General features: G+C 40.9%; 2 protein-coding genes across 2 annotated transcripts; both read right to left on the bottom strand.

The window, feature by feature from the left end:
* Positions 1-846: 846 nt before the first annotated feature.
* LOC104523956 (claudin-8-like) lies at positions 847-1,515 on the bottom strand. Its single transcript, XM_010166693.1, has one exon. The coding sequence runs from the start codon at positions 1,513-1,515 to the stop codon at positions 847-849; it is 669 nt and encodes a 222-aa protein (XP_010164995.1).
* A 12,189-nt stretch (positions 1,516-13,704) lies between these two features.
* On the bottom strand, positions 13,705-14,379 carry LOC104523955 (claudin-8-like). Its single transcript, XM_010166692.1, has one exon. The coding sequence runs from the start codon at positions 14,377-14,379 to the stop codon at positions 13,705-13,707; it is 675 nt and encodes a 224-aa protein (XP_010164994.1).
* Positions 14,380-14,788: the final 409 nt, after the last annotated feature.

Here is a 14,788-nt window from a genome sequence, read left to right as displayed (position 1 = left end):
GATCCTCCAACAGGCAAGTGGGGATTACATATTTGCATTGTCTGGCTTGTTTAGTTGTACTTGACATTAGCATAGTGTTTTAAAATGCATAAAGACAGATGGTCTGTCCTGAATTTTATACAAGACTAGGTGCTACTTATAGAACAGGAAAAGCCATAAAAGACAAGAGGCAGTAAGCAACGGAAAGTTAATATATTCATGGCAAAGTCTGGTGAAGTGATTAAAAATTATATTATTCCATGGGCTGGATTCTGTGTCCTGCAGAAGAAACAAGAAGGATACCTCAATCCACAAGCGCCTACAGTATCCATAGTCAATCATAGAGGCCTCCAAAGGGAAAGCATGAACATTTGTGTGTCAATATTGGAATTTAGATTGCTGGCAGCCTCTCTGTTCATTCAGCAGCTGCTTCAGCCACGCTGCCAACTCCATGCTTCTCACCACTGTCCTAGAGCAGTCCTTCTGAAGACTTTACCTTAGAGTAAAATGCACTGGTCCCTTTGCACATCATGGGTTTAGGGGAGGGCAATGGTGCTATTGTATAGCAGCTGCCTTCCTTCCAGCCCAACCATATGCTGTTTGCTTTCTCTGAGAGACTCCTGGCTGCTGCTGTTCTCATGTCATTCTTCATTCTCATAAAATGGGGAGATTTTCCTTTTGACTGTGCTCTGACATAATGCCCACTTAATAACATTTCCTGTAAGCACGTTAGAGAGCAGATATGTATGGCAATAGTAAATAGCAAATGAACAAAATTGTTCCTCCATTACAGACTCAGAGCTTCATTAGACACGGAAGTCGATCAGTACATATCAACATGCTAAGCAGAAAGATCACATGTAGCAACTACACATAGGCATGCACACCTAGGGACAGCCCTCCTGCAAAGCCAGGTCTGTGCAACCTGTGACGGGAAAGCGATGGATACCTGGATTTTGAAGATGGATCAGCCCAGCACCAGAAGCTACAGTACATTGCTCCTGCGGTGATGAGAAGGGCAGTGCTCACCCATCCCACATAGAGAGCAGCTCCTAGTTCTCGTTTCAGTGGCATAGGGACTTGCGGATCATAGAAGTCACGAATGATGCTACCTCCAGTCCAGGACACAGGGATCAGAACGAGGATGCCTGTCAGAAGAAAGGCAACTCCAGCTGCCAGTATAAAGATACTGATGTCCTGGGGATCCTCCTTGGTCCTGTGAGTGTACTTCACACCAACAATGGCCATCAAAAAGGAAATGATTGACAGGATCACTGCAATGCACATGAGGGCTCTGAACGTCTCCAAGGGTGGGGGAAGAGCCAAGACAGAGTCATAGAATTTGCACTGCAGCCTGATGCCAAGCTGACTGATGCAGTCCATCCACAGTCCTTCCCAGATGGTCTCAAACACCACGATGTTGCCATCAGAGTAGGCAGAAACTCTCCACTGTGGCATAACTGTGGCTGCCAAAGTCCCAACCATGCCGACACCTCCAAATATTAGACTAGTGACTTGTAACACACAGCAAGCCATGCTTCTTCTGAAAAAGACACCACCAATGAGGTGGCCTAGAAAGTCTTCCAAAATCACTTTTTCATTGAAGAAATATAAAGTATGAGAGGGAATATTTTCTCCAGTATTTTCCTCATATGGCAAGTTGTTGGGTTTTTTTAAAAGCAGCTCAGTGCAATCTGAGGTTCAGACAGGTGGAAATCCATTTCTGACTGGCTAGAAGGACCTGCTATTGCTTTGAAATCCCCTCTGACTACAGCACCTACCCATCAAGCCTAACAAGTTTCCAGCCAATGAGAAACTAGAAGGGATGTGTCATAGTTGATTTTACTGCTTCTTATAGTGTGCCTGTGCTGATGCTATAATTAAGAAAGTGTCAGAGATTCAATTAAAGGTACCTAATTGCAGGGCTAATAATTTCTTAACTGGAAGATTGCTACTATGTTGAAATTTAGCACAGAAAGTCTGAACTTCCTTCTGTTAAAATATTATGTAAAATAGGTCATTACAATTGTTCTTATGACAAAAGCTAAACTTGGACTTAAAGTGGGACTTGCTTTCTAAGTGTTACAGCCATGGGAAAACATCTGATTTATTTTTTAAATGAAGCTAGGAGCTACTTGGTGTAGATCTTTAATGTAGATTCCTCGTTTTGATCAAATACAAAAAGTATAATCATGATATTAGACAGGTACAGGAAAGTCAAGTATTCCAATCAACATCAAAGCTCTACTGTACCAGCTGCATAATTCACAAGGACTACAAAGAAAATAGCTAGCAGAGTTTCTCAGCTTCTGCTTTTGAATCCACGAGCAAGGTCACTGTTAGGAAATAATCTTCTATGAGACCATCTGCCCATTAGAAGGATAGTGTTGTCATTATGTTCTGTACTGATAATCTTCTCCAAGTAACATTAGGAGTGGTTGGGGACAATTATCTAATATGAAAAGGGTGAACTTTTCTTTCAGTGTAGAATGCACCTCAAACAAAATCACAAATCCCTCGCACAAACACGTATCTCAGCCTGAACAGATACCTACAAGCCTGGACAAAAATGCACGCCAAAGACTGATTTCCCTTGGGCAAGTTAGGAATAACTAACTGATGCTCTACTTTTTTTTTACTTTCCTCTTCCTCCTTGAGATAATAGTATATGATGACAACTCATGGATGTTGTTGAAATTTATGTGCTTCTGAGTACTTCAGCTCTTTGAACCAATGGGACTAGTTAAAAAAAAATAAAAAAGTTGGCCCACTAAAGACAAATAAGGGCCCTAGAATTGCTGTCGAAGAAAGACATATTCTTCAATTGCATGCGGGCTGCAGTGTTGTGGGCTCTGTGTGTTTGGAAATATCAGACCTTGCCTTTGATGGTATTAATTTAGTTACAGCCTTAAGTGCCTACCAAATATATTCAAAGCAAAAGCTAAAATCCATGAAAAGTGAATTGCCTATCTAAACCACTCACAGCCCACAAAATCCTCTCCTTCCTACAGTTACTAAGTGTAAGAAAGGAGTGCCAGATAATGCAAGTTATGTAGTGCAATGTTACATGTCCATGTGAAAAATACTTCCAAGGGATCTGGGCAATTCATTTTTGCCTTCTTTTTTTAGGAATCTGGAGAGAAAAAACCTCTTCAGTCAGGATGTGAAATGTAAGCTTTAGAAATTAAATACATTATCAAATTTGTTCTTATAGAGACATGAATATTGCATCACTCTTCTGCAGACATAAAAAAATAATCCTGTGATGCAGAAAAGTTAAAGCAATTTGCTTGATACCACAAAGAAGAAGGTGTTAGAGATGAAGTCAGAAGTCAGAGATGGTTACTCGTCTGAAAGAAACACCTTTCTCTAGCAGGAGACTGCTCCAGTAGAAGAAGATGACACACAAGACCTGTGCTATTTAACTTGAATACAGTCTCCATTCCTCTTGTAGGGCTTTTTTACCTCTGAATTCTCAAAACTGTTTTTTTGATCTGTTATTTTAACTTCAGAAAGAAATCACATTAATATGGGAAGGTCCTCTCAAAACTAGCATTTAAATGTCTTTTTTTTTTTTTTTTTTCAACAGGAAAACTATTCGTCGTCCAATATTTTTAGTCAGCCAGCTCTTGAAGATACACACAGCTGGAGAACAGACCATGGATAATGCCCTGGATCACATCTGACTGCCTTATCTAGCAGGATTGCTCTGAAATCCTTTTTCCTTACATGACTCTGGGAGAGTCAGCCATTGAGATCATGCTTAAAATTGCACTCTGAGAGTCAGGGCATGGTTTGTATAGAAGATGAACTGCTTGCAGAAATACTGTTAAAATGCTTCATGTGCTGGTTGTGTAGCAATAGATCCAGAGAGTGCTAAATAGTTGAGTGGTTTTTTGATCTTTAATTGGAAGCAGTACTTATGGTGAGTGACATCCAGTGTAGGTGTAGACGTAAGAGAGAAACACCCAGGCTACACTACTGCATGTACTGTCCAGTGACAGAATGATTCTTGTTATTGAAACCTGATGGGAAGGAAGCAGGAAAACCAGTAACTGGCAGTTTGAAAATGAAAATGAGTTACAGGTTGGGAAAAAAAAATAAATCAAGAAACACTACCAGTGTCTTGGAAACTCATGAGGACCGGAAAATATCAACAACCTCTTAAATGCTAATGAGTCCCTGGCTTTGCTAATTGCTGGAAGAATTGTCTTTTGCAGAAAAGTCCTGTGTTTGAATCAGCCTCGAGGGAGCTCTTATGCCATCTATACCCTAGAGAACTCTACCTCCATTTAAAGACTCACCTCACCTCTCAGAAGAAATGTTTAGCTGACTGAGTTCCTTCACAATCACTCTAAACCGCAGACAGCTCTTAAAGTAGAAATTAAATACATGCTTACATGGCAGGCATGGCAGATGCAATGGCTTTAGTGTCAGGTGAGAAGAAATAAAAGGAAAACCCTATTCACACCTGACTCGACTATAGCAATCTCCTCATTCTGTGTATCATTGATCTGTTACGCTATTTGGATGCTTACCTGCCTCAAGACAAGAACATCAGTTCTTATGCAAACATGTCCACCACCAAATTTGCTTTCAAAGAGGAAAATAGGCAACTAAGGAAACACATAGCCTTTATACTTAATCTTTCCCTGGATCTCTGTTCAGATTTACATTTTCTCTCCCCTTCAAATCAGGATGTTCATTTGAATCTTTTCCTGGGACAATATCTTCTGTTCCCTCCCTAGCTTTTAAAATGCTGATGCTCTTTGAAAAGGAGGAAGTAGAGCATCTCCAGTCCACGTGATTAACAGAACTCATTGATGATCCCCAGTGCTTAATTAATTAGACATTAATAATGTAAACACTTAATTGCCTCCCAGAAAGTAAGTTTCATTCCTTTTTGTATATCTTCTATGCACGTTGAATTTTGGAGTCCTTATACACAGACATGCACCTATATGTAGACAAACAGACTTTAATCTTGTACAAATGTAAACCATAATGTACACAGTTCGTTATGAGATCTCATCAAGAATAGACAGGTTGGTTATGCTACAGGCTAATGAGCTAAATTTAAGGTTCAGTAACATTTTTGGAACAGGCAAATATGCAGATTTATCAAAAGCGCACTTTCGATTAGTGATTACTAGGAGTTACAGTTAAGTCTCAACCTCACAGAGGCTGCAGTTATCCAGTAAGGATAGGCAGAGCTGCCTAACCACCTGTAGAGTCTGGTAGTGGGGAGTCCAGCAGGCTGTGGCTCTGCAGTCACTCTACATCCTGTCCCCTTGGTCAGATGTGCTGGGTGAAGCCACACAGACATAGGTCACCCTCTACATGTAAAATCTGCTTTAAGGGTACCACAAATAAGGTTGGGATTGTCTGGAAAAACATGTGAATGGTACTAATTCCTCCCTACTTGTGGCTTCCACTAGTCCATTCATTACATGCTGGGGTAACCAATTTGTTTTCAACTATTTACAAGGGCTGGTCAATGAAATCATAGTCTATTTAATGGTTCCATTACTTTCTATTTTGATTGATTATTGTATTTTGAACCTATTGGTCAAGTAAAATGTTACTTTGATTCTGTTTTAATTCAGGACAAAACTGACTGAAGCAAACAGAGGCCTTTCTATTTGTGCTAATTAATATTGCTACCTGTACATATGTTAAAAGATGAAGGCACATCTCCTTCCCCCTCTCGGCAAGCATGGCACATTTTGAAGTGAGAGGAACATCTGCTCAGTGTAGCTTAGAGATGGATTTCCCCCAGACACATAACAGGCACTGTACTTGGGCACTGACCTCTAACTCTAGCTTTGAGGCAGCCCATGACTGACAGTTGAATTGAAAAGAACTAATATTTATTTTCCATCATCTTCCTCAGCATGCCTAAAATTCACAACCTGACAAAACTGCCAAACTCTTCATGATATTCCATGTCTGGGGAAGCCTGTCTCCTGGACACTGTGAATGAACTCAAATTCAGTGTAATAAAATCCTACAGTAATAAAATATTAAATACTCCTTTGAGTATTTAATCCATCTAAACTGCTTCAGGCTTTTACAAGGTATTTGTCACCTCAATACTTGCACAGAGGGAGCAGCCATCCTGATAGAAATAGAACCTGCCAGAAAATATGATATTTTACTTTGATGTTTAATGAAAGGACCTCAAAGCATTCCTCTAGAAAATATTTGGGGGCATTTGATTTTGCAGTTCACATGAAGCCGTTGGAAATATAACAGTGGCAAATTCCCAAGGCAATTGTTTTCATAAGGGTTAGCAGCAGGGTATACAGTTAGGCTATTACTAGATGAAGCACAGGGAAACTCCTTTATTTACATTATTTACTATGATGGAATACAAGAGGAGGAGAAGGTATATTGTGGTAGTGATGGCATAAAGGTAGATGACAGGCAAGGTTTGTAGAAAGAGGTAGTAGTTTTTATGAGACCACCTGATACTGTTAGAAAAAAAGCTTTTAGGCTCAGAATTACAAGTAAGATTGCTTTTGGAGGAGAGCATAATAATACACCCTTGAACTAACTTTCCAGTAACCAAGCAGTGCAGCAGGTAACTAAACAAGTCTCAAACTTTGAAGAACAGGGGTTTTTTCCCACCTTTCTCAGTCATAATTTGGGCTCCTCTCTGTTCTTCCCTGTCCCACTCTACTTTTTGCCCTTTCCCAAACCCCTCCTCCTGAAAGTAACCAATTACACTGTTAATTTCCACTTCCAAAATAAACCCTAGTAGCATGAGCTCCACCACCACTAGTGTCAATCTTGTGCACCCAATGACACACCCAAACTTGTCATCCTAGCACGTAGCAGGGTCACCCTCTACCCCCACACTCTCCCCTTTCTCTTTCTACCCAAATCCAGAGTCATAGAATCATAGAATCATTAAGGTTGGAAAAGACTGCTAAGATCATGAAGTCCAACTGTCAACTCAACACCACCATGCTCACTAAACCATGTCCCTAAGCGCCCCAACTACTCGTCTTTTAAATACCTCCAGGGATAGTGACTCAACCACTTCCCTGGGCAGCCTGTTCCAATGCTTGACAAACCTTCAGTAAATAAATTTTTCCTAAATTAAGGTCAGTCCAACAAAAATTGTAGATCACTAGAGGAAACTCAATTATGCAAGAGAAGACTTCTTTATTAAACCTCTGTGCTTCTGGCCAGGATGTTCCATTACTCTTCTCTCTTTAGGATTGGGATTCACCTCTTCTTTAGGACATCCTGGCTGACTTTCACCAGCTGGCAAGCAGGGATCCCCAAGGGAGGAGCAGCATAGACCCTGCCAATTGGGCCTGAGCAGCTGGCAGAGTTCATCTCCCAATTTACCTTGGTTCCTCAAACAGAAGGAGAGGAGAAGATGTGGAGGAGAAGGGAAGCCCTGCCCAGTCAACCAGCTGTTCCTGTACTCACACAAAAGAACCTCTTCCTGGAAGTCATCAATCACTTCAGATTTGTGCTGGCACAGAGACCAAAGCAGGAGTATTTCACAGGAAGCAATTAATTTTTGTCACTTGCTCTCAGAATAACCTCTCCACCATCGTGAATCATCGCAGCTCCAAGGATGCACCACTGCAACTGCAATTTTGGGGCTGATGTGTCTCTGCACAGTAACAAACAGCCCACAAAGGCACAAATGACTCACCAGTGTGGGCACACTGCTACCTCTCAGGGACCTCCCAGTGCTGTTCCTAATTGCAGTGTGCTAAGTAGCCAGTCAAAACATGAACTTCTTTCTTTGTCCATGATCAAGAGGTGGATGCTTTCATTCCAGATCAGAAATCTTCAGTTTAACACAGCATGCAATACTTCAGAAGGAGGAATGTCTAATAACTATTTCTACCAAACATGTTGGGATTTAATGGGCTGGAAGGTAGGGAAGGGAAAGGAAAAAAGATAGAAAACAGTCTAATACATGCAGACTGACTTAAAAGTGAGTAAAAAATGGAGGATGGAAAGGCCTCAGCAAATTGGATGCTTTTATGTTGGAATGGAACAGGGCTCACATTGTGAGACAAAAAATGGTATGTGAAGGATCATTAAGTTGAGAGGATCTGTATATCTGCAGAACACCATTTCCAATGGGGCGAAAGTGCCTGGAGAACTGAGGGAGAACAACTCCTCTGATCCTGATCATGTTGTTCTTTATTAATTAGACTGAACAGCTTATGGATGTGAATGGGGATAAGGCTTAAAAATTCCTTAGGAAGTGTCTGGAATATGAGTCCCATGGGGAAGGAAAGGAGACACTTGTAGGAGTAATGCTGATACTCAACTGGATAAATAACTCCACAGAGAAGGTATTTGTTAGAAGAAAAGAAAAGTTAACCAATCAGCAAAGAAAGTCTATTTAAGATATCAGAAAATTTAAGGGGAAAATGAGACTCAATGAAAGTCAATCCAAATTAGGCTTTTCAAAAAATAGAGTAATAAGAGGTGCTACAGGCATACAAATAATAGAGAAAAGCAAGGGAAGAGGCATGCTAGGCTGTGAGTATGAGTAGTTGGCCCTCGTCATCTTTGAATTTAAGTAACAAGGATACAGAAGAAGGAGAGCAAGACAGAATTACAATACTGTACGCAAGGTAGATAAAAAACTCCAGATATTTATGAGTACAAACTGAAGAAAGAAAGTAATTTCTACTGAAGGAAATCCAGCATGTACAGTTCCAAATCTAGTAGCCAGGACTGTTATATATTGTGTCAAATCTGGAGTGATACTGTGTGCCTGGAGAACAGTGAAACTAGGGAATGACTGGGAAGGTGGAAAACCCTGTGCACAACTAGAAACCCATTCGTCAGAATCTAATGGTATAACATGACTTAAAATCCATTATGAAGAAAAGAATAAATACCTAGAAGTAAATGGAAAGTTAAATAAAATGCAGCATTGACTTAGCAAAAATAGATTCAGTTTTTGTTTAGCAACATTTCCTAGAAAATAAAAATTGAGAAAATCTAATCCATTTGGACCTTATTAAAGCATCTGACACAGCCATGGGAAATTAACAGAGACACTGAAGGGGTGGAGAAGAGTAAAAATAATGTAATGTGGATGTAGAATCTATGAGTGAGTAAAACAACAAAAGGATTTATCAGAAAAAGAACAGACATTGGTTCCTGCTGCTGTTAAAGCCAAGGATTTCTCTGGGCTCTCATCCTATTGCCCTCAGGGATCTAGCAATAAAGGAGGAACTGCAGCAAGGGAATTTGCATTAGACCCCCTGCTGGTCAATGTACTGGCAATGATTAAGTCCCACAGCACAGGAAAATTGGTGATCTTGAGGCCTGGAAGAATAGAAGTGCAATGCATTTAACATATTCAAAGAAGGTATTTGCTCAATTTTGTGAATCATTTACCTCATGTTGTAATAACGTGCAATAAGTATATTCAGTGTGTTCAACAGTGGTGAGACTTCCTCTGGGATTCTTTGTCCAGTTTTGAGCATCAAACTTAAAGAAAGAGGTGGAACAGTCAAAAACAACCAGAGGAGGTAAACAAGTATGGGGAGAAATGTAATGAGCATACCAGTGAGGAAAGAATTAGAGATTATTAAGATGAGCAAGAGAGGTTCAAGAGGTCAGATGACAACAGTCCTGAAATATGGAAAAGGCTGCCTGCTTTAAAGGAAAGCAGTAGCCTGTTTTCTCTGCCTACTGCTGGTGGGACAAGAAATGATGGAGCAGCCTTAGCATGCTGCGGGGACATTTGGCTTAAGCTTTATGAAAACTTTTTTTAAGGAAAATTATAATTAAGTACTAGGATAGATTGCTAAAAACACTGCAGAGTAGCCATTTCTGGAAGTTTTTATTGCACAAATGTCTCTCAGGAATAATTTTGGTATATTTATTCATTGACAAGAGTAATGGAGTAGTTGATGGATATCACATTTTCCAGTGTGAATGCCACTCATACTGTCTTCTTCTGTTTGTCCTCTTTGGTCCTCCATGGACCATCTCCCACTAATGACAGGTGCTGATGAGACTCTTGATGGTACCAAGGTAGACTAGTTGGCATCAGCCTTCTAATTTTTCAAGCAACACATATTTAGGACTGACAATGTCATGCATCCCTTAGGTGTCAGTTCCTTGCTGAGACTTTGCAGGAAAGTATTGTGACTGTAAGCTCCATGGGGTAGTGGGGTGAGTTGGGAAGCAGCACGGTTAGAAAGAGTTCAGCTTGCTTTGCTGCTTAGGGATCGATCTGTGGTAGAGTCGCAGGCAAAGCCCAAGGGCTAGAAGCATCCGAAATGCAGAATGGAAGAGGGTATTCATTGAGGAGCTCAGTTCAGGGGCTCAACCCTGCTCTGCAAGGCAAGACTGGGGTAGTGGACATGCGTGTGTCAGGACTGTAGGTACTGGCCAGGACCTTCACAGGACTGGAGTTACCTAGCACTGCCCTTCTTCCGGCTCACCAGGAAAGAAGAGCTGTGCCTCATGCTTCATGCTTAGAAAGCCCTCTGTATCCACTATGTGGGGTCAGACTATGACCCTTGGTGATGGGCTTAAATCCCAGACAAGTTTGCTGCTTCACTAAACACAAAGGTACCTCAAGTACAGGAGGCTGGAAGTGGGGACAGTACCTCCAAACACAGCTGTCCGTTGGCCCTGGTCTCCTGCTGCTCAGTAGGCGCCTGACAATGGCAGCAGCAGATCTCCATGCGTCTCCAGGCTGACACGGTAAGGTCATTCTTATATTTCAGTAATGAGCCTTCCTGGCTGTGAGGCACAAGATACAGCTTCTCCTAATCTCTTCCTGTTCTCTTTTCTATTATTCTTTACTAGTCATATTTGAGAGCTGAACAGAAAGCAAGCAGCCTACAGAAAAACTCTCACATATAGGCACCATGTATATTCAAATACATAGGGGAGTACAACACCTACACAGGACTGCACCTTAAAGAGACAGGCAAATCCTTTATATGCAGCTGACCTCACTGGATTTGCAGACATGTGATAACCTCATGTGTCAGACAATTCATTCTTATACAAAATTACAAAACAGGAGCTCACACACTCAGGCTCTATTATGGCTCTGCCTTGCCTGCGCAAAACAACTCCTGGAACCCATGTGTTGACCACCGCGCTGTCTAGCTCTAATGAGAGCAGTGCCTGGTAATGTAGGTGGCAGCTCTACCCTCTAGACCTCCACAGAAGTTCCACAAGTAGTGGGAGAATGTCAGAAGAGGCTGATAAATGAAAGGCCCTTTGCTCAATCACAGAGTGGTGATTGAAATCTTGAACCTTCATTCACCTGAGTTAAAGGAGCATAACTCTCCTCCAACCTGCCAGTTGTGCACTCATTTACACAGCACAGAGGGCACCATGTGGACCTGGAAAGGCCCCACACCCATTTTACATTGCAGGATCATATACAAGTGCCCAAAATGCAGGGCAAAGGGGAACAAGAGAGACACCCTTGGTTTCATTTATGGAGGCAATACTGTGTGCTTCCCAAATAACTTCTTTTGGCTGTAAGCACGAAAATGAGTTCTAAATTCCAGGATACAATATTTGAAAGGTTATTGGTTCAGGGAGTTCTTTTGTGCTTGGATATATGCCCTTAGATGGGACCCTCTGCTCAGACTGCTCAGCGTTTATTTAATGTACAAGGCTTGGGGAGGCCAGGTCTGTTTAAAATGGAAGCTTTCATTACAGTTCTCTTGAAGATATGGCATATGAGTGACCTGCAATTTAAAGTAAATGACTGGATGTGTGTGGAAGGTATTTAAGGAGGAAATACATATATGCTATAATGAGGTGAACTATTTGCAGCATATATGGGATCTCTAAAGGAGATTTTTAAAAACTTCAGGGTCCCACTCACAGTACATTGGACTTCAGTTCCTGTTAGTCTTCTGGATAGTTTTGGAAGTCTTCTTATAGTCTTCTTATATATTCTTGTGTTCATACAACTAGATCAGTGTGTGCTTTACCAGGAACAGATAATACTACCCAATGTAGCAGTAGTATTCAATGTACACAGGGCTTTTACAAAGCTCTCATATTTATCTCGCTTTTCACTGAGGTTTGCCTCAGACCCCTGGATTAATACTGTATGAGTCATTCCGTGGTTTGACAGCAGAGATAACTACAGTACACTGGTATAGATACATGTAGTTTTCTGAGTTCTGTGTAGCGTGTTCAAAAAGTATTGCTAACAACAAGTTTGCTCCTCCACTCTCTTCCCCCCCAAAAAGAGACTGGATTGGCATATAAACTTTAATGAAGGAATACAAAGGAAATAGAGCCACACACTGCTATATTACAGAAAGGTCATGCACATTACACATACACATCTACACATATGTAGAAATAATTTGCTTCAAAAGAAGGAGGAAAAATAATACTACATAATCAAGCACATCTTACTATGTATCTTACAAACACTATGAAGAGAGTTCTAGTGCAGACTTTGATTTCTTCTAGCTTGTTCAGAGTTCCATCTTCTGATTTGAAGAATTAGCTTCTGAACTTTCAAGTAGTAATAGTCCGAGGAATTTATTAGAGAACTGCAGATCACATAATAAACTTTCTATAACATATTTAAAACAGTCAATCAAACTCTAGAACAAGACTGCTGTTCCCACAAATAGAAATGTGTTCCCAGTTCAGTCAAAGGCAAAATTCCATTGATTTCTATGGGTCTGGAGTTGCAACTTATTCATTGGCTACAAAATTCTATTAAAATATTACTACTATTGATTACTTTGGATCATTTATTAAATTAATTTTATGTAACTATTTATTTTTCAGTCGACTTAGTTTCTTTACATTGTTGCTTATCATGAGTGCATGATATTAAAAATAATGTTCATCTTGTTTTAATGTGAACTGTGAGAAAATACTATCACTGTTTATGTTCTTTATGCCTATAAACTATGCTGATATGAGTGAGTCTCAGCAAAAATACCAGCTTGATTGTACAAAAACCCTTATTTAAAAATATATATATCACAGAGTCCTGCGGCAACTAACCAACACAGTGTTTATGATCTGTGCTATATTGCAAAATTATGTGAGCTGCGAGGAGTTTGCAAGGGAACACTGCTGCTTCTAAAAAGATGAGATGTGAATGAGTTTGACCTATATGGATTACAAAAGAAATATTAACTTTCACCAAAACCATGATATTTAGGATGAACATAGAACTATATTTATTCTCTGAAATAAGGGATATTTTTCATACACTTCGTCTTATTTTCCTGTGCTGAATAAATTCTTCATGCAACCTTCCATTAAACCTACAGTAAATCAATCCCTAGTGAAAGCTTTTCTTTTAAACTGTTATTATCTTGTCTTTATTTACTGTTATCCCCTCTTTCCCAGGCAGTAAAAAAAATAAAACCACACAAAAAAACCAAAACAGCTTCTTTACTTACCCCTTCTTTGCAATAGGCCAGATTTTCATATCACAGTGCAACTTTAAGCCCTTTATTACTCTTTTACACATAAAATGCAACCCAAAGCAAAGCCACACAACCCAAAAGATATTCCAAGTTGCTAATAAAATAATATTAAACATTTACCTTTCCATGCACTAAAATTGTCCATGCTGCAGCATTAGCCACAGCAGAGCCCATGGGGGTAACTGCAGCTCCAAAATGCAGCTCCAACAGCAGCAGTTACAGGGCAGAAGACAAAATCCATCCAGGCAGATTGAATGCTTCAAAAATAGTAAAAGGCAAGAGGTATCTAGACGTACTGACTTTTGGAGTATGAGCTTTCAGTCTTCCCATGCAAATGCTGGCTGTGAGTTGGGTAGTGGGTTGGTGTGGAGTATCCATAGCTTCTGGTTTTCTCACAACAGCAGCAAAAGCAACAGAATATGGCTCCAGCAGCAATGAGGCAGAAGGCAGCTACCCAGCCCAGGTAGAGGGCTTCTCCAAGCTCCCTTTTCTGTGCATAGTTGACCGTGGGGTCGTAGAAGTCACTGATGATGGTGTTGGCCACCCAGGAGACTGCAATGAGCTCGACAGCACCCGACAGGATGAAGAGGAGCCCAGCCATCAGAATAATATAGCCCTTGGCTTCCCAGCTGTTCTGGGCACACCATGTGCACTTCATCCCAATAACAGCAACCACAAAAGCGAGGAATGAGAGCACCGACCCAGCACACATCAGCCCTCTGGATGCCTGCAGGTCGGGCAAGAGGGCCAGCACAGAGTCATAGACCTTGCACTGCATCCTGATGTTGGCTTGCCTGACACAGTGCATCCACAGGCCTTCCCAAATGGTCTCAAACACGATGATGTTGCTCTCGATGAAGGCAGACACCCTCCATTGAGGCATGCCCGTAACAGCAAACGTCCCAATCATGCCAATGCCACCAGCAAGCAGCCCAGCAACCTGCAAAGCACCACCAACCATGTTGCCTTTGCAAGGTGAGCACACCTCAGCAGGTTCCCTGAGGCAGGCATCCACTGCTGGCAAAAAATGAACAACTTTTTCCAAAAGTCATTGTCTCTTGTGAAAGAAAGTTTCAGAGTTGGTCTGCACAACTTCAAATCAGTTTAAATCTGGCACACACTACCTGAGACTTGGCTGCGCCTCCGTCGCCTTTATAATTCCCCTGCCACCACTGACTCAAAGAGGCAAACTGAGCAATCAAGCGGAACAACTTTCCAAAGCAAGAGAAAGGACAGGGTGTGTGTAAACCAGCAAGAGCCACTTAAGATATAGGTACCTTCTGAGGAAAATGATTTGCATTGAAGTCACATATTTAGAAAATAAATAAAAAAAAGAAAACTTAACTCTAGCTATTGTCTACAGGTTTGCC

The sequence above is a fragment of the Antrostomus carolinensis genome, unplaced genomic scaffold, assembly GCF_000700745.2.
Source record: "Antrostomus carolinensis isolate BGI_N321 unplaced genomic scaffold, ASM70074v2 scaffold6574, whole genome shotgun sequence".
Classification (NCBI taxonomy): Eukaryota; Metazoa; Chordata; class Aves; order Caprimulgiformes; family Caprimulgidae; genus Antrostomus; species Antrostomus carolinensis.
The sequence above is the reverse complement of the archived record's forward strand: the minus strand, read 5'-3'. Positions and strand labels throughout refer to the sequence as shown.